Here is a 27659-nt window from a genome sequence, read left to right as displayed (position 1 = left end):
AGATCTGGATTCAGATCCGGGCTCAGCTCCTCACTAGCTACCTCTGTGGCCTGGGGAAAAACATGTTCACCTGGTTCTGCTCTTCATCTTCCAGCGAGTGCATCTTCTACCTTATAGGGTTGTGAATGATGTCAAATGAGGTGATACTCTTGTTGTCACCATAGGGAAGACTGATCGGATTTGAGGGCAGGCTTTGGGTTTGGGCTGGCTACCAAGATTTGGGGACTCATGTTCCCTGGCCGAAGGAAGTCACTAAAAAAAGTACTAGAGGAAGGGTCTTGGGTGTGAGTTCTCTGTTAGAGTTCATTTTCACTAGGAGGGACAGGAGTTGAAGGTGATGTCAGTTTTCTCCTTACACACATTCAGGTCAGTTTTGGGGTTACTTTTAGTTTTACGGGCCAGGGCTGGGAAGGTGAAGAGAGGGTTGGTGTAGATGGCTTTGTTTCTGTCAGTTCTTTGGCTGGCCTCTGAGTCATCTGTATGGCCTTGGTTATTGTTGGAAGCTGTGGCCCTTCCCATTGGAAGTGTAATGTACTCTAAAAAGGTCATTGTGCAGTCTTTTTTTACTTGTTTTAATGGATTCAGATTTTAAAAAATAGTTTTGAAGACAATCTTTCTAAATTTGTTACTTTATTGTTTAATATACATTTTAAACTAGCAATAGCATCTCACTCCATTATCAAAGCTGGCGCTGAACTCCTGGGCTCACTCTGTTCTGCCTCAGGCTTCAGAGTAGGTGGGATTACAGGCCTGCGCCACTGTGCCTGGCCTCACCGTTCGGTCTTGAGAGGGCTGTCCATTGGTTAGGCCTTTAAGACAGAGTACAGAGTCTCGTTCTGGGGGCTCTTGAGGGGATGGTGGCTGGGAGGTACTCTGGGTGAGGTGGAGCTGGAGAGGGCAAGGGAGGCATAGACGATGCCGTCGTCCTGGGCGAGAACCCAGAGAGAAAGAGTTAGACAGTGGAGATGGAGCTGTCCCCATCTTAGCGACAAGCCTACAATCTGACTCTCCTGCCCACACCACACTCCCCCTCTCCCTTCCACCCCACTTTCTCCAGGCTTCTCTAATTCCTTCAGTCCCTGGTCTGACTGCTTACCTTGGGATTTAGCTTGGGATCTGTATTTTGTCCTAGGAATAAAAAGCAAGGTGTGCCAAGGTCAGGTGGTGTGACAACCAGGGGAGAGAGATGGACAGGGGGCTCTAGGAGTGAGGTTATCTGCTAGGTCAGGACCAGGGTCACGTGGGGGCAAGGGGCAAGGAATGGAAAGAAGAAAACACTGAGAGGGGCACAGACCCAGGTAGTGGGTGTTTGGGGAAACAGGAAGGGCCAGGGGTAGAAAATGGGGAAGGATGGTGGTAAGGACTCACCTTCATTCCTGATATTCTCATATGGCTCCTCTGTGTTTTGGAAGGGTTCCCTGTATGGGAACAAGAGGATAGGAAATATGTTAGAGGCTAGGCATTTAAGACATGGGCTGGGTGGTGGCACCTGTAATCCCAGCACTTTGGGAGACTGAGGCAGGTGGCCATTGCTTGAGCCTAGGAGTACAAGACCAGCCCGGGCAACATAGCGAGACCCTGTCTTTATAATAAATACAAAAACTAGCCGATGTAGTAGTGTGCGCCTATGGTCCAGGCTACTCAGGAGGCTGAAGTGGGAGGATCGCTTAAGCCCAGGAGCTCAAGGCTGTGAGCTATGATTGCGCCACTGCACACTAGCCTGGGTGACAGAGCGATACCCTCTCTCAAAAATAAAAAAAAAAAAATGAAAAAAGAACTATGACACGTGTTAGGGGCTGGTTCTCTTTGGGGAGTGCTCTGCAACCTGTCCACCCTGCTCAGGATGGGTGTGATGGTTTTAGACTCAGAGGAGGCTGCTTGGAAGAGGAATTAGGGGCAATTTGTGTGTGGTCCAGCAGAGGTCCCTCGGTGCTCAGTGAGTTGGGTTCTTCTAGGGAAGCTGCTTGTATGAGAGGAACACGGAGAGGAAAAATAGGAAAGGTCAATCCTTGCTTTCTCTCTGCTGGCGCTGCCTTGGCTAAAACCGGGAGAAGCAAACCAATTGTGTGAATTTCAGGTCTTCTGATCAGGAGCTCAGGCTGGGTGAATGGATGGAGAAGGAACCTGATGAGGGACAGGAGAAGGGCAGCCGACAAAAGCCAGGACAGGAGAAAGGGCAAGGGTGATGCTTTCTTCCAGCAGGAGACCTACGGCCATGGAAAGGAGGGGCCAGAGGAAAGGAAAGAGAGGCAGGAGGGTGGAGAGGAAGAGCCCAGAAAAAGGAAAAGTGAGGCCCTAGCCTGGAGAGGGGAGCAAGGCAGAGGCTGGTGAGTCCCTCCTGAGCACACACAGGTGGGGAGAGGAGCTGGAGGCAGAGGAAGCCTGGGTCCCCAACTGCACATTCAGCAGGGGAACAGGACAGATTGAACGAGAGCAGACGATATGGAAAAGCTGGAAGATCCAGGCTGAGAGGAAGCAGGTGAAGAGCAGGAAAAGCTTAGTAACACCAGGAAAGGCAGACAGAGGGCACAGATGGGCACTCCAGAAAAGAGACTCTAAGTGTTCGTACTGGAACCCGGAGTCCACTAGTCTAGTATTTAGGGGACAGAAACCCCGAGGTCAAGTGCGTGGCCCCTAGAGGACAAAGGAGGACGAGGATGGGTTAGTTGGGGATGCAACGACGGCTGTGGCAGGCTGGGTTTGTGGGGTTCTTAGCAGCACACTCCCTGTTTCCCAAACCAGGCCACTGCCTGCACATGCACCTCCCCACCCCCCTGGGGAGGCCCAGCACTCACCTGGCTGGGGTTGTGGCTTTAGTCCGCTCCTGACCTGTAGGGGGACCGACAGTGAGTCAGGATGGCATCCGGGTGATGGCAGTCTCCATCCCACCTTCTGTGCTGCGCCCTAGGCTGAGGCCCTCCTTAGAGGGACCAGCTGCTCCACCCAAACCCATCAGGAAGGGCCTGGGACTCAGCCAGCACCCTGAGGTCCCTACCTGTCCTCCCTGTTGTCCTCCACGTCACCTCCTGAGACCCCCTCACCCTGACCCCCTCCCTCGGTTTCTTTCTCTGTTGAGCTCTCTGCTCAGTCCCAACCTGGCTCCCTCCACTACTGAGCCCTCGCCCAGCCACTTCTCCCCTCCCCTCCCCTTCCCTTGACATTGGCACCCTACCCCCACTCCTTCCAGGTCCTCAGGGAGACCACACCTGTGCTTTCCTTCTAGGTGGCATCTAAGTCTGCCCTCCAGGCTTGGGAGCTTCGTGCTTGGGACTCATGTTTGTGGCTGTTGAAGTTCTGTTGCCACCACTAGGCCTCCTCTGGCTGGTCCCACCCTGAATCCTCTGCTGCCTCTCCCACTGTACCCTGCCCATCCTGTCCCCCTGGCATCCTTGCAGTGTTTCCCAAGCACTGGGCTCCTGATTCACAGACATCCCCTCTACCATCCAACCTCTTCCCAGAAGGGCTTCACATCCACAGAGACACCCTCTGAACCCAGGCCTCGAGGTACCCTTCAACTCCAGGGACCTCCCCTTCCACTTCTACAGGACTTTTTTTTTTTTTATGTTGAGACTGGGAACTCTGAAATACTAATTGCTAGTATCATTTCCATTCTGCAACTTTCTCTCCTTCCAGTACTCTTCTGTCCCTCTGGTTTTCCCCTCTCTCTGAAACTTAAACAGGTTATATTTTATTTTACTTATGGTAAAAAAAAAATGCTAGAATTCACTTTTAACCACGTGTACAGTTCAGTAGTGTTAAGTGTATTCACACTGTTATGAAACATCTCCAGAACCTTTTTATCTTGCAAAACTGAGATTAAGAATCCCCACTCCCTCCTCCCTGCAGCTTCTGACAACCACCATTCTACTTTCTGTTCCTATTAATTTCATATCTCTAGGTACCACCGAAAAACAGAATCATACAATATTTGTCATTTTGTAACTGCCTTATTTCACCTAGCATGATGTCTTCCAGGTTTGTTTATACTGTAATATGTGTCAGAATTTCTTTCTTTCTTTTTCTTTTTTTTTTTTGAGACAGAGTTTTGCTCTTGTCACCCAGGCTGGAGTTCTGTGGTGTGATCTAGTCTCACTGTAACCTCTACCTCTTGGGTTCAAGCGATTCTCCTGCCTGAGGCTCCCACATAGCTGAGATTACAGATGCCCACCACCAGGCCTAGCTAAGTTTGTATTTTTAGTAGAGACAGGGTTTCACTATGTTGGTCATGCTGGTCTCGAACTCCTGACCTCAGGTAATCCACCCAGCTCGGCCTCCCAAAGTGCTGGGATTACAGGTGTAAGCCACTGCACCTGGCCCAGAATTTCTTTTAAAGACTGAATAGTATTCCATTATATGTATAAACCACATTTTGTTCATCCATTCATTTGTCGATGGACATCTGGGTTGCTTCCACCTCTTGGCCATTGAAAATAGTGTTGCTGTCAACATGGGTGTATAAATATTTCTTCAAGACCTTTCTTTTCAGTTCTTTTGGGCATGTACCCAAAAGTGGGATTGCCGGATCATATGGTAGCTTGCTTGCTTCCTTGCTTGCTTTATTGATTGATTGATTGATTGATGAAGTCTCGCTCTGTCACCCAGGCTGGAGTGCAGTGGCACAATCTCAGCTCACTGCAACCTCTGCCTCCTGAGTTCAAACGATTCTCCTGCCTCAGCCTCCCAAGTAGCTGGGACTACAGGTGCCTGCCATCACACCCAGCTAATTTTGTATTTTTAGTAGAGATGGTGTTTCACCATGTTGGCCAGGCTGGTCTCGAACTCCCGGCCTCAGGTGATCTGCCTGCCTCAGCCTCCTAAGGTGCTGGAATTTGAGGAGTGAACCACCACTCCTGGCCTTTATTTTTAAATTTTTGAGGAAAATTAAATCTTTTTTTAATATGATTTATTCTATATCATTTGCACTATTTTATACCCCCATCAACAGTGCACAAGGACCCCAATTTCTTCACATTCTTCCCAACGTTTGTCATTTACACACTTATTTATTTATTTTATTTTATTTTATTTTATTTATTTATTTATTTGAGATGGAGTCTTGCTCTGTCGCCCAGGCTAGAGTGCAGTGGCCGGATCTCAGCTCACTGCAAGCTCCGCTTCCTGGGTTTATGCCATTCTCCTGCCTCAGCCTCCCGAGTAGCTGGGACTACAGGCGCCCGCCACCTCGCCCGGCTAGTTTTTTGTATTTTTTAGTAGAGACGGGGTTTCACCGTGTTAGCCAGGATGGTCTCGATCTCCTGACCTCGTGATCCGCCCGTCTCGGCCTCCCAAAGTGCTGGGATTACAGGCTTGAGCCACCGCGCCCGGCCACTTATTTATTTTTAATAGTAGCTATCCTTCTGGGTATAAGGAGATAGCTCTCTGTGGTTTTGATTTGCACTTCTCTGATGAATAGTTGGCCATTTTCATCTGCTTGTTGGCGATTTGTGTACTGTCTTAGTCTATTTTGTGCTGCTAATATATATAAGAATATCTGAGCCTGTATAATTTATAAAAAACAAATTTATTTCTTCTGTTGGACAAGAGTTTGCTGAAAAGTAAAACAAAGCAAAACAAAAATTATTTCTCACAGTTCTGGAGGCTGGGAAGTCCAAGATCAAGGTGCCAGCAACTTGCTTTTTTCTGTGTCTTCCAGAGGGGAGGATTACTGTGCCCTCACATGGCAGAAGATCACAAGACAGTGAACCCACTCCTGAAATCCCTTTTTATAATGTCATTAATCTGTTCGTCTGGCAGAGCCATCATGATCTAAGCACCTTCCAAAACACACTACCTCGCAGTTGTCACACTGGGGACTAAGTTTCCAATACATGATTTGAGGAGACACATTCAGACCATAGCATATATCATCTCCGGAGAAATGTCTGTTAAAATCCACTGCCCACTTTTAAATTGGGTTTATTTTTTTGTTGTTGAATTGTAGGAGTTTTTATATATTTTGGATATTCACTCCTTATTAGATATATATTTTGCAAATATTTTCCCTATCCTGTAGGTTGCCTTTGGATTCTTTTTTTTTTTTTTTTTTTTTTTGAGACGGAGTCTTGCTCTGCCACCCAGGCTGGAGTGCAGTGGCCGGATCTCAGCTCACTGCAAGCTCCGCCTCCCGGGTTTACGCCATTCTCCTGTCTCAGCCTCCGGAGTAGCTGGGACTACAGGCGCCCGCCACCTCGCCCGGCTAGTTTTTTGTATTTTTAGTAGAGACGGGGTTTCACCGTGTTAGCCAGGATGGTCTCAATCTCCTGACCTCGTGATCCGCCCGTCTCGGCCTCCCAAAGTGCTGGGATTACAGGCTTGAGCCACCGCGCCCGGCCGTCTTTGGATTCTTTTGATTGTGTCCTTTAATGAAAACACATGTTTAAGTTTAATGTGGTCCTATTTGTCTATTTTTTCTTTTGTGGCTTGTGCTTTTGGTATCACAGGCAAGAAATTATTGCCAAACTCAATGTCATGAGGCTTTTTCCCTATGGTTTGGGGTCTTACTTTTTAGGTCTTTAATCCATCTGGAGTTAAATTTTGTGTATGGTATAAGATAAGGATCCAACTTCATTCTTTGGTGTGGATATTCAGTTTTCCAATGCCATTTGTTGAAGAGATTGTCCTTTGCCCATTAAGTGCTCTTGGTACCCTTGTCAAGTCTTTTGACCATATGCGCAAGGATTTATTTCTAGACTCTGTATTCTATTCCATTGGTATATTGATCTATCTTTTTTTTTTTTTTTTTTTTCGATTCAGTTCCTTCTTTTTTTTTGAGATGGAGTCTCACTCTGTCACCCAGGCTGGAGTGTCAATAGCACAATCTCAGCTCACTACAACCTCCGCCTCCCAGGTTCAAGTGATTCTTGTGCCCGGCTCATGGTGTGTAATTCTTTGCCGTGCTGTTGAGTATGGTTTGTTATTATTTTGTTGAAGACTTTTACATCAATATTCATCAGGGTTATCGCTCTGTAGTTGTTTTTTTTTTTCTTCTTGTAGTATCTTTGTCTGGCTTTGGTATCATGGTAATGCTGACCTCACAGAATAAGCTTGCAAGCGTTCCAGCTGCCTTTTGTCATTATCCCACTGTACCGGTTCTTAGACTTCATTGAACTCTTATCACCTTGATAATCTACTTTTCTACAGATTATTCAGACTCCCTGCTGACCCCTCTGCTCTCCATTCCTGCCTTCTCACTAGCTCCTTGACCTGTGATCTCCTGTCTCTCTGCCACACTTAGCTGGCAAATCTCTAATCCTGGGGGTGTCTTATGGCGGAAATGCTATTTGATTACCCAATATCTATTCAATTATTCTTAGTTACAGAAAATTGATTTTATTTGGAGTGGGAGGATTCCCCCTACAGATAGCTGTGGGATATATGACCAAATTCTAGCCAATAAGATAAACTGGGGTAGGGGGAATCGGCTGTGTGGAGAGGGCTGGGGGCTCTCACACGTGAAGTTGTTAGGTCTTTCAGGAAGACTCTTTAAAAGAAAACAGATAGTTGAGGCATAATGTTTTTTTTTTTTTTTTTCCCCCTTTCTTCCTTTCTCCTATTTTTTGCCAGGAACCCAGAAATAGTGGCTAGAATCCTTGCAGCCATCTTGGGCTATGAGGCAACCTTCGGGACAGAAGCCAGCATCAGGGCTGGTAAATCAGAAAGGTAGGAACCTGAGTGTCTAAGAACAGTGATGTGCTGTCTGCTTCCAGATCTGTTTACAAGAGGAAAAAATAACCCAGCTCTGTCTTGTGTAAACCACTGTTACTTCTGGTCCCTGGTGGTAGCAACTGACAACAATTCCTGACCAACAAAAATCACTACGGTCTCAAAATCTGAATGGTTGACTACTGCTGGGGGAAAATGCGCCATGCACAACGCTGCTATCATAGATTTACAGTTTCTCATCTGAGCTGAATCCTCAAACTCCACTTCCCGTTTCCTCAGTGATTATGTCAAACTTTCTCTTCAATTCCCTGACCCTCTTACTCATTCTCAGGAGAAAAACGCTGTGGTTTTTGTTCTGCAGAATTAAAAAAAAAAAAATTAAGTGGTTGATTTTAATTTTTTTTTTTTTTTTTTTTGAGACAGAGTCTCGCTCTGTTGCCCAGGCTGGAGTGCAGTGGTGTGATCTCAGCTCACTGCAGCCTCGACTTCCTGGATTCAAGCGCTTCTCATGCCTCAGCCTCCCAAGTAGCTGGGATTACAGGGGCGCATCACCATGCCCAGCTAATTTTTGTATTTTTAGTAGAGAAAGGGTTTCACCCTGTTGACCAAGCTGGTCTTGAACTCTTGACCTCAAGTGATTCGCCTGCCTCAGCCTCCCAAAGTGGGATTACAGGCGTGAGCCACCGTGCCTGGCCAGATTTTAATATTTTAATCCATGGCTTTGGGGCTTGGTCATACTGAGGAAGACTGTCTCTACTCCTTGATTATGAAATAATCTCACATTTTCTTCTGGTACTAGGATTATTTTTTTTCTCATTTAAATCTTTGATCCCTGTGGAATTTATTTTGGTACAAATTATGAGTTAAGGAGATAATGTTGTTTTTTCTGAGATGGCTACTGAATAGTTCTAGCACCATTCATTGAATTACTCATCTTTCCCCATTGATTAGAAACCTTTTAACCAACTAAATTCCCACATATATTTGGGTCTCTTTTCATTCTGTTAGACTTACATTTTCTTCTTTTCTTCCATTACTTTATCTGTGTATGAATACGCCAATATCGTACCGTTTTGTCTTTTTTTTTAAATGTATTCATATGATGGTGCTCCCATGAGAGCCAGTGTTCCCTGGTTTAATGCCTACTGTTTAGTCATTCTAAGTGCTTATGCTCCTGTGGCACACCCTGTGCAAGATCTATTCTAAACACAGTACATTTAATCATCAGGACAACCCCACGTAGGTACCATTTTCACTCCCTTTGCCATGAGGAAATTGAGGTGCACAGCCTTTGTACCAGCAAGCCTGTTTCCCTGGTGAGGGTGTGAGGCCAGGATCTGACTGCAGGCAGCCCCGATCCTGTGCTCCTCCCCTCTGTGCTTTCATAGCTGATAGAGCAAATCTCCTTGCACTCTATTACCCAGACTGGAGTGCAGTGGTATGATCTCAGTTCATTGCAACTTCTGCCTCCTGAGCTCAAGCAATCTCCCACTTCAGCCTCTCCAGTAGTTGGAACTACAGGTGCGTACCACCACACCTGGCTAAGTTTTGTATTTTTAGTAGAGACAGGGTTTCACCACATTGGCCGGGTTGGTCTCATGCTCCTGGGCTCAAGTGATCCACCCAGCTTGGCCTCCCAAAGTGCTGGGATTACAGGCATGAGCGGGAGCCATCACGCCCAGCCCATTGCAAACGTTCTTGATGGTAACTTCAGATCAGCTTTGGAGGATGTTGGGGTGGAACTCATTAATGCCTCAGGCCTTGTCCTCTCTTTTGAACTGTAAATGTGTACTCTGAGTTTCCAATGGACAACTCTGCTGAGATGCCACACGTGGATCCCCAGTGTAACGGATCCCAAATTAAACGAGGCATTGTTCCCCTCCAAGCGTGATCTCTTCCTCTCTTCATCATTGTACTTGGTGATTTCATTACAGCCTCATCCACTCAAATGGAAACAGGGGCTTATTCCTGCTCCCTTGCCCCTACACCAGTATAACAATCAACTTATTTAATTTATTGAGATAAGGTTTTGCTCTGTCACCCAGGCTGGAGTACAGTGGCACAGTCACGGCTCACTGCAGCCTCGACCTCCCAGGCTCAAGCAGTCTTCTCCCTTCAGCCTCTGGAGTAGCTGGGACCACAGGCGCACGCCACCACAGCCAGCTAATTTTTGTATTTTCTGTAGATACGGGATTTTGCCAAGTTGCCCAGGCTGGTCTTGAACTCCTTGGCTCAAGAGATTATCCTGCCTCGGCCTTCCTAAGTATTGATATTATAGGCATGAGCTACCCTGACCAGCCAACCAAATGTCTTTATAAAAAAATTTTTTTAAATTATTTTTATATTTATTTGGAGATAGTTTGCTCTGTCTCCCAGGCTGGAGTGCAGTGGTGAAATCATAGCTCATTGTAATCTTAAACTCCTGGGCTCAAGCAGTCTTCACATCTCAGCCTCCCAGTAGCTGGTACTACAAGCACAGGCTACCATGCCCAGCTAATTTTCTATATTTTTTTTTTGTAGAGACAGGGTCTCCCTGTGTTGCCCAGGTTGGTATCAAACTCCTGGGCTGAAGAAATTCTCTTGCCTCAGCCTCCCAAAATGCTGGGATTACAGGCGTGAGCCACCGCACTGCACCTCACCTCTTTGGTTTTATTACTTAATCTTTTCCAGGATCTGGCCCTTTCCCTCTCTCCACCTCACCCCTGCACTGCACTGACCCAGCCTGGCCCACCTCTGGCCACTCCTTCACAGACTGAGGTCTCTCACGGGAGCTGAGGTCACCCTTTACTGCTTCACGCTGCCTCTGGGATTGGAGGCTCTTGGGTGTGATTTCCAAGATCCCCTCCTCTCCTGCCTCCTCCACCAGCACTGAGATTCCTACAGCTCCTGGAATGGTTTCCTCCACCCACATGGAAAGTGAGTGACCTCTACACCACCCTCACCATTTGCCAGGCTAATTCTTTTTCTTCTTTGAGACTTTTGCATATATCACCTCCTCTGGGAAGTCCTCTCTCTCTGATTACCTCTCCTTCCTCCCACCCTTATTAAGTGCTACCATAGTTCTTTCTCAATGAAGCAATTAGTCCTTAAGGCAACTGACAACCCCACACCCCTAGTTCACTGAGAGCAGTCTATGGTTTATGCTTTATCTACTTTGCTTCTCCAGTTTCAAGCCAGGCTGTGGCAGGTGGGCAGTCGGCCAGTGCCTGCTGAGCTCAGCCTACTTCCGTTCCCTTCTGCTCTCTCTGTCCTTTTGCCAGGGGAGACCCTCCCCTCCCCAGGAACCTTCAGGGGAGGTAGATGCGTGATGACTGAGAGAGAACTGGGTGGGGATCAGCTGTGTGAAAAGGGCTGTGGGCTCTCATATGTGACCCTGCCCCGCCCCACTGCAGGAGCCTCACAAATGCAGACAACCCAGCACAGGCCATGAAGTCGGCCTCAGTGGGTTTGAGGGAGGCGGGCTTGAGGGGAGCAGGCAGGGTCTGCATATTTCAGAAGCCCCATAGCTGCAGGTAGGCTCTGAGAAACCCCCAGATGGGAGGCTTGGGGAGAGGATAGGTCCTGGGCACTTACCTTTCCTTCTCCTCCACCTGAGAAGGCAGATCAGTCCCAAAATCATGATTCCGAGCACAGCGACAGCCACTGTCACCCCCACGGCAGTTTTCAGACTTAGGTGCCAAGAGTCTGAGTGTCGTTTGCCCTGTGTGACGCTGAGGCTGGCTGTGGTGGTTGCGCTACTGGGCCTCCGGGTGGTGGTCATGCTGCTGGGCCTCTGGGTGGTGGTCGTGACAGCTGGGGAGAGATGAGCAATGAACAGACCCTCCCCTGGGGGTGCAGGGTGTCTGGGTGAAAGGCATGGTGTGCTGCTTTCTAGGTTGGGGGACATTAGTGGTGAGGGAGCTCCTCTCTGAAGCCCACACAGGGAGCGGGGAACAGGGTGACATGCTAACAGCTTTCAATGCAGACGACTCAGTTCATTTTATATTATTTTTCCCTTCCTTTTCCTTTCCTTTCCTTTCCCTTCCTTCCTTCCTCCCTTCCTCCCTCCCTCCCTCCCTCCCTCCCTCTCTGCCTCCCTCTTTCCTTCCTTCTTTCCTTCCTTCCTTCCTTCCTTCCTTTTATTTCTTCCTTCCTTTCATTTTATTTCTTCCTCCTCAAATTCAACTTAACAGGCAACTCAGTTAAAACCTGATTCTACACCAGTTATCAGTAGGGTGACCTCAGAACCTCATCTCCTCATTCACAAATAGGGATGACTAAATCACAGGATCAAAAAGAGTCTATTGTTGCAAATGCAGGTAACATAAAATATGTCATTTTAACCATTTCTACATGCACCGTTCAGTGGCATCAAGCACATTCACAGTGTTGTGCAACCATCACACCATCCAACTCCAGAACCTTTGCATCTTCCTCAATGGAAATATTTTATGTGTTAAACATCAACTTCTCATTCCTGTGTCCCGAAGTCCCTGGCAACCACCCTTCTACCCCTCTGCTTTCTGTCTCTATGAATTTGACTACTCTAAGTACCTCGTATTCGCTGAATCACACAATGTGTCTTTTTACAGGATTATCTTTTTTTTTTTTTTTTTTTTTGAGACGGAGGCTCGCTCTGTCACCCAGGCTGGGGTGCAGTGGTGCAGCCTCGGCTCACTGCAACCTCCACCTCTCAGGTTCAAGTGATTCTCCTGCCTCAGCCTCCCGAGTAGTTAGGATCACAGGCACATGCCACCACACCCAGCTAATTTTTGTATTTTTTTTCTTTTTTTAGTAGAAACAGGGTTTCACCATGTTGGCCAGGCTGGTCTCCAACTTCTGACTTGAGGTGATCTGCCTGCCTCAGCTTCCTAAAGTGCTGGGATTACAGGCATGAGCCACTGTGCCGAGCCAGAATTGTCTTAATAAGTGAGAACACATCTGTAAAAAACCTACTGTATATTGAAAATATGTTTTTAAGGTCACATTAATATATATTGACCTTCACATCCTACAAACAAGTTACACCTTCTTTATAGCTGTTTCATGCACCCTTACAAAATTGACATAGTACTCAGCCACAGGACAAAAAAATCAGGCTCCTTAATGTCTTCAAGTTAGGATGAACTAAAATCTTCGTCCACTCTTAAGAGAAATTACTAAAAGTGTAAATGCTATGTCTCTATTGGGAATTTAAAAATGTTTTAATTACTTAAAGGAGACATATATAATAACATACTGTTTAGAAAATAAAAACTAGAGTAATACATATTTTAAAAAAGAACCCTGGTGTATGACTAAAGCAACACTCTAAGCTAAACTCAGTATAACAGGCAACTCAGTTAAAACCTGATTCTACACCAGTTATCAGTAGGGTGACCTCAGAACCTCATCTTCTCATTCACAAATAGGGATGACTAAATCACAGGATCAAAAAGAGTCTATTGTTGCAAATGCAGGTAACATAAAATATGTCATTTTAACCATTTCTACATGCACCGTTCTAGGTTGGGGGACATTAGTGGTGAGGGAGCTCCTCTCTGAAATGCTTTTATTACTTAAAATGGGAATAAATTTTTAAAACAAACATAATATTCAGTTTTCAAAGAAAAAACCCCAGAGAGGAGACAACTGTAAGGAAACTCAGAGTAAGAAAGTAATGAAAAGTTACATAGGAATAAATTTATTAGGGAATAGATAGCCACAAGCAAAATAAATGCAGAAACTGGTTATTTAAAGGAGCAACAACAACAAGGTAGACAAGACTAGCAAACCTAATGACAACAAAAACCAGTTGCAATCATGAGTGAGTATATGCTTATAGATTGTTAAATGTTAAAATATCTGTGAAATGGGTGTCTTTTGGGTTTTTTTGAGACAGGGTCTTGCTCTGTTGCCCAGGCTGGGGTGCACAATCCTACCTCACTGCAGCCTCCACCTCCTGGGCTCAAGTGATCCTCCCGCCTCAACCTCCTGATTAGCTGGGCCTACAAGCATGAGCCTCTGAGCCAGGCCTGGGTGATATTTTTAAAAATTGATTTAAGAACTAGTATACCTTGGGGCCAGGCACAGTGGCTCATGCCTGTAATCCCACCACTTTTGAGAAGCCAAGGTGGGCGGATCACCTGAGGTCAGGAGTTTGAGACCAGCCCTGGCCAACATGGTGAAACTCCATCTCTATTAAAATTACAAAAATTAGCTGGGTGTGGTGGTGGGCGCCTGTAATCCCAGCTACTTGGGAGGCTGAGGCAGGATAATCACTTGAACCTGGGAGGCGGAGGTTGCAGTGAGCCAAGATCACGCTACTGTACTCCAGCCTGGGTGACAGCAAGATTCTGTCTCACAACAAACAAACAAAAAAAGTAGTATACCTTAACTTATTTATGCCTAGTGTTCCATTATTGGAACGCTAAGCTTGTGTGAGTTATTTATATGCTACTGCTCACGGTCATCACCAAGGTCTGATCTTTCACACAAAAAATTTGGAGCCTCTGGCATAAATGGGTTAATGATCAGTAGACAAAGAAGAAATGAGAATGCTATGAAAGAACTACCTTTCATAAGGTCTCCATGCTCAGGAAGTTTTATAAATAAGTTCTTGTAAAAATTTAAGGAACATAGAATTCCCACATAGAAGTTTCCAGAACATATGGAAAACTATGCAATTTGAATCCATTTCATAAAAAGATACCATAATCCTGCCGGGCGCGGTGGCTCAAGCCTGTAATCCCAGCACTTTGGGAGGCCGAGACGGGCGGATCACGAGGTCAGGAGATCGAGACCATCCTGGCGAACACTGTGAAACCCCGTCTCTACTAAAAAATACAAAAAAACTAGCCGGGCGAGGTGGCGGGCGTCTGTAGTCCCAGCTACTCGGGAGGCTGAGGCAGGAGAATGGCGTGAACCCGGGAGGCGGAGCTTGCAGTGAGCTGAGATCCCGCCACTGCACTCCAGCCCCGGCGACAGAGCAAGACTCCGTCTCAAAAAAAAAAAAAAAAAAAAAAAGATACCATAATCCTAATGCTAATATCCATTCAAAAGTTTTTTGTTTTGTTTTGCTTTCAAAGCTGGGCACTGTGGCTCATGCCTATAATCTCAGCACTTTGGGAGGTTGAGGTGGGCAGATAACTTGAGCCCAGGAGTTTGAGACCAGCCTGGGCAGCGTAATGAGACCCCCTGCTCCCCTGGTCTCTATGATAAATACAAAAATTAGCTGGGTGTGGTGGCCCATGCTTATAGTCCCAGCTACTCAGGAGCCTGAGGAGGGAGGACCGCTTGAGCCCAGGAGGTTGAGGCTGCAGTGATCTATGAGTGTGCCACTGCACTCCAGTCTGGGCAACAGACTGAGACCTTGTCTCAAAACAAAATTTTTTTTTCTGTTTTTTTTTTTTTTTTTTTTTTCTTTTTGACGTAGTGTCATTCTGTCAACAACAGAAAAAAGTGTAGTAGTGCAACCTCGGCTCACTGCAACCTCCAATTCCTGGCTTCAAGGGATTCTTGTGTCTCAGCCTCCCAAGTACTTGGGATTGCAGGTGCATGACACCACACCCGGCTAATTTTTGTATTTTTACTAGAGACGAGGGTTCACCATGTTGGCCAGGCTGGTCTCGAACTCCTGACCTCAAGTGATCTGCCCGCCTCAGCCTCCCAAAGTGCTGAGATTACAGGCGTGAACCACCACGCCCAACAAAAAACAAATTTTTAAAAAATGCAGACTAATACAAGAGACCATTTAAAAAACTGATCTGAGTAGAGGAAAATGCCTGTTATTGGCCAGGGTTTAGGGAGAGAGAAACTGTTATGCACAATGGGAGTATAAACGGGCAGAACCTTTGGGAATGCAATTTGGGACGATCTATCAAAAGGTAAAAGACCTATGTGTGCCCTTTGTTGCAGTTGTCTCAGTGCTGGGAATTTCTCCTATGCAAAGGCTTGCCCAAGTATTCAAAGGCATGTATTGAAGGGTGTTCTTTACATTATAGTTTGTGATGTGGCAACAATTTAACTGTCTTCAAATAGAACAGTGATTAAATAAATTATGATACATCACTACCATGGGATGCATGCAGCCATTTAAAAAGGCATTGCTGATTCAGAGCACAATGACTAGGAGTTAGCCCTGCTCTGCAAGGAGCAGTGAAAAAATTTTTTTAAATGGCCAGGTGCAGTGGCTCATGCCTGTAATCCCAGCACTTTGGGAGGCCAAGGCATGTGGATCATCTGAGGTCAGGAGTTAGACCAGCCTGGCCAACTTGGTGAAACCCCATCTCCACTAAAAATACAAAAATTAGGTGGGCATGGTGGCATGTGCCTGTAATCCTGGCTACTGGGGAGGCTGAAGCAGGAGAATCACTTGAACCCGGGAGGCAGAGATTGCAGTGAGCTGAGATCGTGCCACCTCATCCAGCTTGGGTGACAAGAGTGAAACTCCGTCTCAAAAAAAAAAGAAAAAAAAGAAAAAAAAATTAAAAAGGCATAGGCCAGGTGTGGTGGCACACAGCTATAATCCCAGCTGCTTGGGAGGTTGAGGTGGAAGAATCACTTGAACCTCAGGGGCAGAGGTTACAGTGAGCCGAGATCATGCCATTGCACTCCAGCCTGGGCAACAAGAGCAAAACTCCATCTCAAAAAAAAAAAAAAAAAAGACATAGATGTATATATACTGGAATGAAAGAGATTCAAGTTACTTTAAGTAAAAATAGCAAGTTCTAGAGCAGCATAGTATGTAGTTTGATTCTATTTATGTTTTATGTCGGTATCTGTAAGAGAGAACACTTCCACACAAAGTGGTAGGGACTGGGGAGATAAGGTGAATGTTACCTTTTATTTAACTTCCTTCTGTATTTTTTAAATTACGTGTAAGTATTACCAGTACTTTTATTAGTTTTTAAATTTAACACTTTTTTTTCCAAGTTGTATCGGCACATAATTCAGACCCAACAAATTTCACATAACTTAGAAAAAAACAGCAGCCTCCTGCACCTGCCTCCTACTCCCTTCCAACTCCCCAGAGGCAACTATTTTCAGCAACTTTAGCTATTTATTTTGGTGTTAACCTCCTATTTCTAAACAGCATGCAAATATTGCCGTTGCTTGATTTGCTTGCTTTAAGTGGTATCTACTCACTTCTTACTACTGACATGGAGAATTTAGATCTTACACCCGCATTTTCTTTATCTGACTCAGCTTTTCAGCATTTGATACTCCTCACTCCCCCTTTTATGAAGTGAGTTATTCATTTGGCTTCTGGGACACCATCTCCCTTGGTTCTCCTGCCTCACTCTTAGCTCCTTCTGAGTCATCTCTGTTGATTTCTTTTCATCTGCCCAAACCTAATGTCAGGACCCAGTCCTGAAACTTCCTCTCTAGCCACACTCACTTCCCAGATGATCTCATTCACCACGTGACATTAAATATCAGTGGTATCCTGATTGGTCTTCCTCTGCCGCCCAGGCTGGAGTGCAGTAGTGCAGCCATGGCTCACTGCAGCCTCCAACTCCTGGGCTCAAGCGATCTTCCCATCTCAGCCTCCTGAGTAGCTGGGACTACAGGTGCACACCACCATGCCCAGATAATTAAAAAAAATTTTTTTTTTCTGTGGATAGCCTGAGCAATATGGTGAAACCCCATCTCTACTAAAAATGCAAAACAGTTAGCTGGGTGTGGTGGTGCCCTCCTGCAGTCCTAGCTACTCAGGAGGCTGAAGCAGAAGAATCACTGGAACCTGGAGGCAGGGATTGCAGTGAGCCAAGATCATGCCACTGCACTCCAGCCTGGGTGACCGAGTGAGACTCTGTCTCAAAAAAAAAAAAAAAAAACCAATTTTTTTTTTTTTTTGGTAGAGACGGAGTTCCATTATGTTGCCCAGGCTGGGTTCCAAGTTGATATATACAGCCAACTTTCCCCCTGCACTCTAGACTCAGAGATCTTACCAGCTGTTCACGCCTCCATTTGTATGTCTAGTAATGACTCAAACGTAAGGTGTCCAAAACAGAGTTCTTGATTTCCTCCCAAACCCATTCTTCCCCATTTCTCTACCTCAGTAAATGGCAATTCTGTCCTTCAGGATGCTCAGGGCAAGGACCTTAGAGTCATCCTTGCTTCCCTCCCTCTCATACCCTACATCTAATCCATCTGCAAATCCTGTCTGCCCTGTCTTCAAAATAGAACCAGTATCAGCCACCTCTCACCTCATGCACTGCCATCTTGCTAAGCCAAGCTGCATCATCTCTCCCCGGTCTCCCTGCTTCTGACTTCGCTCACCTATAATTTTTTCCTCCATACCACAGCCAGAGGGATGCTTTTAAGCTATGAGTTGGGGCTGGGCATGGAGGCTCACGCCTGTAATCCTAGCACTTTGGGAGTCCGAGACAGGCAGATCGCCTGAAGTCAACAGTTCGAGACCAGCCTGGCCAACATGGTGAAACCCTGTCTCTACTAAAAATAGAAAAATTAGCCGGGTGTGGTGGCGGGCACCTGTAATCCCAGCTACTCGGGAGGCTGATGCAGGAGAATCCCTTGAACCCGGGAGGTAGAGGTTCAGTGACCCAAGACTGTGCCACTGCACTCCAGCCTGGGCGACACAGCAAGACTCCATCTAAAATAATAATAATTTAAAAAAAAAAAAGTGTGAGTCAGATCTCAGCACTCCTGCAGGAAATGCTCCTTTGCTCGCATGGCACTCAGAGCGAAAGTGAGTTGTTTCCTTGGCTTTCAAAGCCACACGGGATCTTCCCCGCCTCCTGCAACCTCTGCCTCTTCCCTTTGGCTTCAGCCACACTTGTCCTGTGTGACTGGAACATTCTTCTCCCAGCCTCTCTACTATGTTCTACCAATCAATCTGTGTCTAGGCTGGATCTTCCTGGGCTTCTCCAGGTCCGCTCCCCAGTTCTTCCATCCCTGCATTGTGCCTTTGGAGCTGGCCTTGGTGGACCCCATCTGTGGGCTCTCATGCCCTGTAACTTCTGACTCCAGAGGCCACAGCTCCTCTCAACACATTCCAGTCTTCTCTGGGCTCCCTCCCCTTGCTCTTCAGGCCTGCTGCTGGTCCCAGGGCACTTCCCCGTCCCTGATTGGTTTCCCAAACTGTGCCTCACTCTAAGGTCTCCCCAGTTACCCTACACCAGGCTCTGCTTCATCTCACAGCAGCCTTCCGTGTTCAGTGTGAATACAGGGCCACCCTTAGCAATCTCTGTCCCACTCACTCCACTTCAGTTCTCTTCTTTTCTCTTTTCACCATCACCTGACACATAAAAAGAATTGATCCATTTATATATTTATTCCCACACTCAAAAGTAAATTTCATCCTTGGGTGCATTTTTGGTTGTTTTGGTGGTGGTGGTGGCTTTTGTTTTTTTTTTTTCTTTTTTGGAGTCAGGATCTCACTCTGTCCCCCAGGCTGGAGTGCAGTAGTGGGACCACAGCTACTGCAGCCTTGACCTCCCAGCCCCAAGTGATCCTCCTGCTTCAACCTCCTGAGTAGCTGAAACTACAGGCATGTGCCACCATACCCAGCTAGGTTTTTTTTTTTTTTTTTTTTTTTGAGATGGAGTCTCACTCTGTCACTCAGGCTGGAGTGCAGTGGTGGATCTCAGCTCACCACAACCGTCGCCTACCGGGTTCAAATGATTCTTATGCCTCAGCCTCCCGAGTAGCTGGGATTACAGGTACACACGACCACACCCAGCTAATTTTTTTTGTATTTTTAGTAGAGACAGGGAGGGTTTCGCCATGTTGGCCAGGCTGGTCTCAACTTCTGACTTCAAGTGATCCGCCTGCCTCGGCCTCCCGAAGTGCTGGGATTACAGGTGCAAGCTACCATGATAGGCCGCACCCAGCTAATTTTTAAATTGTATTTTTTTTATAGAGACAGAGTCTTGCTATGTTGCCAGATTCTTGCTATGTTTTCCAGGCTGGTCTTGAATTCCTGGCCTCAAGTAATCCTCTTGTCTTGGACTCCCTAAGTGCTGGGATTACAGGCGTGAGCCACCGCGCCCAGCCCTTTAATGAAATTTTCTGTTTTTGCTATTGTATCTTAAATTTCCAAGAGCTTTCTTTGTGGTTTCTTTGTGGTTTGCAAGTTCCTTTGTAAAGCACCCCCTCTTATCACATGCACGAGGTCTCTTAACTTTCTGAATAGAAGGAGATGCTGAGTATTTTAAAATTTTATACTCCCTGAACTGTTTTGGTTTCTTCCAGGTTCCTCTTTCTGTTTTTCATGTTTGTTTTGTTCTTCATGTTTCATGGGAGAAGTTTGTTTCATTTAATCATATAGGGACTCTAGCCTCAGGCTTCCCAGACACAGCTGAGGCCAAGGTATAGTCCCTGGTGCTGGGGGACTCAGTATGAGGATCAGACCCCAATCACCTTGCCAGTTATCCCTGGGATGCTGCCCCAGAGGCCCTCTGGTTCATCTATTCTGGAAAGCAAACCTCTTGTCTTTGGGCTAGGGTGGGAGAATGGGGAATGGAGGTTTCCCTGCTTCTGAAGTAGATTTTCAATGTCCTCTAGTTTTTAGACCCATCTTCACTCCTACTTTCAGGGGTACTCAGGGCCAACATTACTGAACCTTTACAGAGTTTTGTGGTATAAATTGCCATTCATCTGGGTTTCCCAACACTGGCTTAGGGTTTAGCCCTAAACCAATTTCATTAGTCTGTTTCCAGCTTCTCAAAATTTGCTTTTGTACATCCAGTTCATATATTTCTTGTTCTGAAGGATTTCTTTCTTAAAAAATTCCCTTTGCTATTATGTTAGTAGATTCTGGGAAGGGGTGATGGTAAACATGCATATAACTCACCATCTTGGCCAGATTTTATGCATTTTTTTTTTTTTTTTTTTTTTTTTTTTGAGACAGAGTCTCCCTCTATTGCCCAGGCTGGAGTACAGTGGTGCAATTTCGGTTCACTGCAACCTCCGTCTCCCAGTTCAAGTGATTCTTCTGCCTCAGCCTCCTGAGTAGCTGGGACTACAGGTGCTCGCCACCACGCCCAGCTAATATTTTTGTACTTTCAGCAGAGACGGGGTTTCACCGTGTTAGCCAGGATGGTCTTGATCTGACCTTGTGATCTGCCTGCCTCGGCCTCCCAAAGTGCTGGGTTTACAGGTGTAAGCCACCATACCCGGCCACCTATGCATTACTTTTACAATGACAATTATTAAGGATTCAAAAAGTAATCTTGCATATTAATAACAAAAGGAAATATAGAGGGTAAGAAAATCTTTTTTTTTTTTCCTGAGACAGGATCTGGCTCTGTCACCCAGGCTGGAGTGCAGTGGCGTGATCTCGGCTCACTACAGACAGTTAAACGATCTTATGAGACATTGATATGCTCTTTGGCAGAACACTACCAAAGTTTACTGAGGGATATAAAATAGGACCTTGTTCCTGGGTGGGAAGATAGTGTATGAGCCTGATTTCGGTTTCTGTCAATTGCGTTATAGGTTTAATGCAACTGTGACTTAAAAGAGTGTTGTGTTTTTTGTTTTTGTTTTTTTCCCCTAAACTGGATAAACTTATTCTAACAGTGGGGAAGGAACAGGCAGGCAACAACAGAAAAATATTTTTTGTTTTGCTTTGTTTTTTAAGACAGGGTCTTGCTCTGTAGCTCAGGCTGGAGTGCAGTTGTGAAATCATAGCTCATTGCAGGCCCAACCTCCTGGCCTCAAGCAATGCTCGTGTCTCAGCCTCCTGAGTAGCTGGGACCATAGGTTTGCACTACCACAACTGGCTAATTTTTTTTTTTTTTGGTAGAGATGGGGTCTCACTGTGTTGCCCATGTTAAGTCTCAAACTCTTGGGCTCAAGTAATCTTTGTGCCTCAGCCTCCTAAAGTGCTGGGATTGCAGGTATGAAGCCACTGCACCCAGCCTAAAAAAGTTTTTGAGGAAGGAGTAATATGTTTGAGATGGAAATCATCTTAGGCATTGAAACGTGATAAAGTTACAATCACTAAACCTGTGTGCTGATGTAAGAAAAGACAGATCAGTGAAACAGAACTGACTGACCAGAAACGGATGCTCTTCTACAAAAATCATTTTAAAACCAGGCCTAATGTATCAATAGAGAAGCAGATAAAAATGCAGTAAATGGGGTTGGGACAACTGATTAATTACTTCATATAAAGATCAATTGAGTTGTTTATGCCATATACCAAAATAAATTCTCATTACATACAATTTCTTTTTAATTAAGAATTTAAGGCCGGGCGCGGTGGCTCAAGCCTGTAATCCCAGCACTTTGGGAGGCCGAGACGGGCGGCTCACGAGGTCAGGAGATCGAGACCATCCTGGCTAACACGGTGAAACCCCGTCTCTACTAAAAAATACAAAAAAATTAGCCGGGCGAGGTGGCGAGCGCCTGTAGTCCCAGCTACTCGGGAGGCTGAGGCAGGAGAATGGCGTGAACCTGGGAGGCGGAGCTTGCAGTGAGCTGAGATCTGGCCACAGCACTCCAGCCTGGGCGGCAGAGCGAGACTCCGTCTCAAAAAAAAAAAAAAAAAAAAAATTTAAATATAAATATTTTCTTTTTCTTTTCTTTTTTTTTTTTTTTTTTGAGACAGAGTCTTGCTCTGTTGCTCAGGCTGGAGTGCAGTGGTGGGATCTTGGCTCACTGAAACCCCCTCCGGCTCCCAGGTTCAAGCAATTCTCCTGTCTCAGCCTCCTGAGTAGCTGGGGACTGCAGGCATGCACCACCACACCTGACTAATTTTTGTATTTTTAGTAGAAACAGGGTTTCACCATGTTGGCCAGGCTAGTTTCGAACTCCTGACCTCAGGTGATCCACCACCTCGGCCTCCCAAAGTGCTGGGATTACAGGCATGAGCCATTGTGTCTGGCCAATATTTTCAACTTTTAGTGGAAATTGGGATTTTTGTGCTTAGAAATAAAACAGAAAAGTGACAAAGAACACAATTAGGTTTGGTTACAAAAGTAAAACTATGTAAAAAACATTAATAAGCCAACAACAAACTTAGTTTATATCTGCTACAAATATTCCTTTAGTTTGTTGTATCTTAGCATGGTGATACTTCAGTTGGATTTTTTGCCAGACACAGTGGCTCATGCCTATATCCCAGCACTTTAGGAGGCCAAGGTAGGTGGATCACTTGAGCTCAGGAGTTTGAGACCAGCCTGGGCAACATAGCAAAATCCCATAACTACAAAAAAAAAATACAAAAATTAGCCAGGTGTGGTGGTGCATGCCTGTAGTCCCAGCTATTTGGGAGGCTGAGGCAAGAGAATCACTTGAGCCTGGGAGATCAACACTGCAGTAAGCCATGATTACACTCCCTGGGTGACAGAGCGAGACCCTGTCTAAAAAAAAAGGCAGGGCAAGGTGACTCACGCCTGTAATCCCAGCACTTTGGGAAGCCAAGGTGGGCAGATCATCCGAGGTCAGGAGTTCGAGAGCAGCCTGGCTAACACAGTGAAACCCTGTCTCTATAAAAATAAAAAAACTAGCCTGGTATGATGGCGAGTGCCTGTAATTCTAGCTACTCGGAGGCTGAGGTGGGAGAATCGCTTGAACCTGGGAGGTGGAGGTTGGAGTGAGCCAAGATTGTGCCATTGCACTCCAGCCTGAGTGACAGAGCGAGACTTTGTCTCAAAACAAACAAACAAAACTTTTTTCTCTTTTTATTATTTTCCTGTATTTTGTTTTTTTATAATAAGCATGAATATTCAACTAATTGAATTAATTAAAAATACAATTTATGGCTGGGCGCCGTGGCTCAGGCCTGTAATCCCAGCACTTTGGGAGGCCAAGATGGGCAGATCACGAGGTCAGGAGATCGAGACCATCCTGGCTAACACGATGAAACCCCGTCTCTACTAAAAAATACAAAAAAATAGCCAGGCGAGGTGGCACGCATCTGTAGTCCCAGCTACTGAGGAGGCTGAGGCAGGAAAATGGTGTAAACCCAGGAGGCGGAGCTTGCAGTGAGCTGAGATCCAGCCACTGCACTCCAGCCTGGGCGACAGAGTGAAACTCCATCTCAAAACAAAACAAAACAAAACAATTTATTAGTGAAAAAAACTACAACTCTGACCTATGCAGAGAAGTGAGAAAAGCAAGCAGGAATTAAGGAAAGAGGAAGAGAAGGCCTGAGAAAAACCCAAATCTCTCAGAAAAGGCCATTTAAGGAAATATGCAGGAAATCAAAGTTCAAGGCTGTCTTGCTTCATTTGGATTATGGAGCCGCTCTCCATCTGCTCCAAAACCAACACAGTGGTTAAGATGGTGTGGTGGTTTACCAGGGCATGGGCAGTGAGAGTGTCTGTCCCTGCAGGGAAGAGTAATTTATCCGTGGCATTGTTTAGGGTTGCCAGTGCAAGTGATTAGAAAAAATAAACCCACCTGGCCAAATATTAGTTTCCTAAAACATTTTCTACAGACAATGCACCCCCTTCCTGCCTGGGCCTGGGAGAAACTCCCCTCTCCCCACTGATCTGGAGACAGATAAACCTAGGCTCAAATTTCCCTGATGCCCTTTCTGAATAAAACAGAAGATCTATTAGTGCAACACATCCCATCGCTAGGTTCAAAAGTAGGTCAAGGCGAACACTATGGTCAACTCAATAGGCGAGGCCCTGTAGCTAGAGGTTAGGCGAGAAAGCTCTGCAGCTCACCATCCCTGTCATTGTGTTTGTTTGTTTGTTTGTTTGTTTGTGACAGAGTCTCACTTTGTCACCCAGGCTGGTGTGCAGTGGCTCGATCTCAGCTCACCTCAACCTCTGCCTCCCAGGTTCAAGTGATTCTCCTGCCTCAGCCTCCTGAGTAGCTAGGATTACAGGCATGTGCCACCATGCCTGGCTAATTTTTGTATGTTTAGTAGAGACGGGGTTTTGCCATGTTGGCCAGGCTAGTCTCGAACTCCTGACCTCAAGTGATCCACCCACCTTGGCTTCCCAAAGTGCTGGGATTACAGGCGTCAGCCACCATGTCCCGCCCTCACCATCCCTTCCAAATCCCATCTGCACCACTAGTGTGACATTGGGCAGCTATATAGGCTCTGTTAGCCTCAGTTTCCCTATCTGTAAACTGAAGAGAATAGCAGTTCCTCTTGCCATTGAGGAGTCTTGGTGAGGGTTCACTAGGGCAATGCACATGAAGCAATTTGCCAGGGCCATGCCATGATGCCTCAGTGAATGAGGGCTGCTGCTCTTGCTTCTGCAGACATGTCCCTTAGTGTTGGGAAGGACAGAGTAGCAAGACCAGAGTGGAGGACAGAGAGGGCACGGCTGGAAGAACCCAGGGGCTTGTCGGAGAGGCGGGGGCTGCAGGGGCTGGGGAGAAAGTGAGGAGGGTAAAGGATGGATATAGGAGAAGAGGGATATGACAGGTGAGGGAAGAGGTGAGAAGTTCGGGGAGGAGCTGAAGGACACTTCTGGGAAGCAGAGGGGGAGAAGGAAGTGGGCAGATGGGAACCCAGGTTGACCCAGAGACTGCAGAGCTCCCAGGGCCAGTCACTGGGCACCTGCTGGGGGTTCCTGGATGAGCTCCTGACTGTGAGAGATGCAAGATATGGAGCCCACCCTGAGGCACTAACGGGGACTCCAGGCAGAGACACATGACAAAGAGCGGGTGAGCCACACCCTGGAGAGATCAAATCTGCCGGGCGGTCATGGGGAGAGGCCAGGCTGGAGCCCCAGTTTGGAGAAAGAATGAAGGGTAATTAGAGGGTCTGGCAGATGCTGAGGCCTGAGGAGTGGGGGGCAGGGCTGGATCTGGAGGGGACAGTGAGGGGAAAGCAGATCAGATGTGGAGACAAGGGGAAGAGAAAAGGGGAGAGGTGGCAAAGGCCTGAGGAAGTGTTAGGGGTCAAAGAGAGAACTTAGGGGTCATCAGAAGAAGTGGGGTCTGAGGTGCCAGGGACGACATCACCAGTGATAATAAAAGCCTCACTGCGGTGGGCAAGGCACGTGCTGGGGCAGCTGGACTCACCCCGGTTGATGGTGAGTTTGGTCCCCTCGATGGACTGCCACTGCTGCCTGCCTGATCTCCGTGTGTCCAGCTGGACTCGGCAGAAATACACAGACTGGTCCTCCTTCCGCAGGTTCGAGATCCTGAGGAGCCCATGGTCCTGACCCTCTGTCCAGTTCAGAAAGAGCCGGTTCGAGTAATCCTCGTGAATGAAAGCTGGCCTTGTTCTGTAGAAGAACTGCCCGTGGAAGTGGCCCCGTCTCCAGGATATTTTCATGTTGGGAGCTGTGGCTAACTCCCAGGGGTGATAGAAGGAGAAGGGAATTTCCACGGAGCCACCCATAGGGGCTGAGAGGTGTTTTGGTTGAGTGACCCCAAAAGGGCCGCTTGGACCGGATCCCGCGGAGCCACCTACAGGTGGGAGGGAGAGAGTGTGGGAGAGACCTTGAAGCCACCGCAAGACACAAAGAGGGTGACCCTAGACCCTCCCGCACCTTCAGCCACAGGCAGTCGTGTGACAGGTGGCTGGACTGACTTCTGGCCTGGGTCTCCCACTCTTCAGGCATGGGAGAGAGAGGATGGGGGCACCTGCCCCTGTGGGACCCACCCTTGTTTCCTGGTAGTGGGAGCCTGGGCCCTCCTCAAGATGTCCCACCTTTGTCTCGGGTTGGCCCCTCCTGTGGTTTGGGCAGAGCCCACATCTGGGCAGTCCTGGGCACTCACCAGGCTGCAGAAATGCTGGCGCAGCAGCAGGGGCAGCAGGGGCAGCAGCAGGGGCCAGCCCATGGCTTGCTCTCCTCCAGGGGATGGGGAGACCAGCAGAGCCGTCCAGGCAGGAGAGGGGCCCTGTGGAGGGGCCGCCTGGGGGTTGAGGTGAATGGGGGGAGCCGGGCTCAGGCTCTGCAGAGGGCTGTGGGGGCCAGGAGCCTTCCCCAAACCCGTGCACCTCCAGGGTGACCAGCACTTCCTTTATCCATCTGGCTTCTTTTCCCTTATTGCAAAAGGGCCTCCCTTGTGGTCAGTGTCAAGTCAGCCCTGCCCAAGGGCCCCAGTGCCCATCCTCCTGCTGAGGAGCCGGGCCTGACCTTGGTTGGCTGGGCCCCTCCCACCTGGATCCCCGCAGCCCCACCTCACTCAGCCTCACTTCTCATCCTTCTCTCTGCCCAGGGCCAGCACAGGCTTTCAGGGAGAGGAAAGGCAGGCCTGAATCTCTGCCCTTCTGTGTCCCAGATTCAGTCCTCAGGGAGGACTAGGAGGAGGAAGCTGGTGGAGGTCACAGGTGCTCAGACCCCAGCCCAAGCACCAGAGTCCCCAGCTTGTCCTCTGTCCCTCTCCCTCCCCAGCAGGGACTCCCATGCAGTCCCCAGGCACCACCAGGGCCCAGCTGGCCTCTTCCCATCCCAGGCCCGCTCCCTTGGTGCAGGGACCACGACCTTGCTCAAGGGGTGAGGGGCTGATGGTCCCCTACACAGACTGGTTCTTCTGGAGGCCACCCCTTCGCGCCCTAGACGTGAGACTGGATCTGCAGGCTCCCCTCTGACCTCCCCATCCTATGCAGGCGGGGACAGGGCTCCAAGAAGCACTGCCCCAGGCCACGTGACTTGCAGTGGCAGTTCCAGGACTGGAGCTCCCTCTACCCAGACTTCTGGGCCTGGCTGAAGGGCAGAATCTCTGGGCCTCAACTTCTGAGTGCAGGACAGGAGGCTGTCCCTTCATACAGCACCTCAGGTCATTCCCTCCACACACCTGAGCCCTTGGCTGATCCAGAAGCTTCCTTGGACACAGAAGGAAGTGAAGGCTTAGAGCAACAGTGGGCACCCCGCACACAGTCCTGGGCCCATCTCTAACGGGTTTCTGCTGGCCTTTGCCTGGGGTGGTCGCTGGAGCGGGAAGTTTTGGTGGCCTACAGGGCTCCCTCCGTAGGAGGCTCTGCCAACCCTCTCCAGGGTGAGGTGGCCCCTCCAGCTAAGGGGCTGTGGGGGCAGGAAGACAGGATTTCATCAGAGGAAATGGCATCAGCCTTCTTGAGACAGAAGCAGGCAGGGATGGGCCTCCCTTCTCAGTCTCTTCCCTGGCCCCAGTAGGCTCCTCTGTGC

At 47.5% G+C, this 27659-nt stretch overlaps 1 protein-coding gene and 1 long non-coding RNA gene across 2 annotated transcripts; both read right to left on the bottom strand.

Moving 5' to 3' along the window:
• Nucleotides 1-617: 617 nt before the first annotated feature.
• On the bottom strand, nt 618-26966 carry LOC117072109 (paired immunoglobulin-like type 2 receptor alpha). The gene is given in 8 exon segments (XM_033192080.1): nt 618-926; nt 1097-1128; nt 1369-1418; nt 2796-2829; nt 11236-11454; nt 25585-25974; nt 26287-26307; nt 26310-26966. Coding segments are annotated over 8 exon segments (909 nt in total). The 5' UTR covers nt 26350-26966; the 3' UTR covers nt 618-803.
• On the bottom strand, nt 17464-19530 carry LOC117072112. Its single transcript, XR_004432715.1, has 2 exons — nt 19475-19530; nt 17464-17990 (listed from the first exon to the last, which is right to left on the bottom strand). It is a non-coding gene; the product is annotated as an uncharacterized LOC117072112 (long non-coding RNA).
• Nucleotides 26967-27659: the final 693 nt, after the last annotated feature.

This window comes from Trachypithecus francoisi, unplaced genomic scaffold, assembly GCF_009764315.1.
Source record: "Trachypithecus francoisi isolate TF-2019V2 unplaced genomic scaffold, Tfra_2.0 Lachesis_group4, whole genome shotgun sequence".
In the NCBI taxonomy this organism is placed as follows: Eukaryota; Metazoa; Chordata; class Mammalia; order Primates; family Cercopithecidae; genus Trachypithecus; species Trachypithecus francoisi.
The sequence above is the reverse complement of the archived record's forward strand: the minus strand, read 5'-3'. Positions and strand labels throughout refer to the sequence as shown.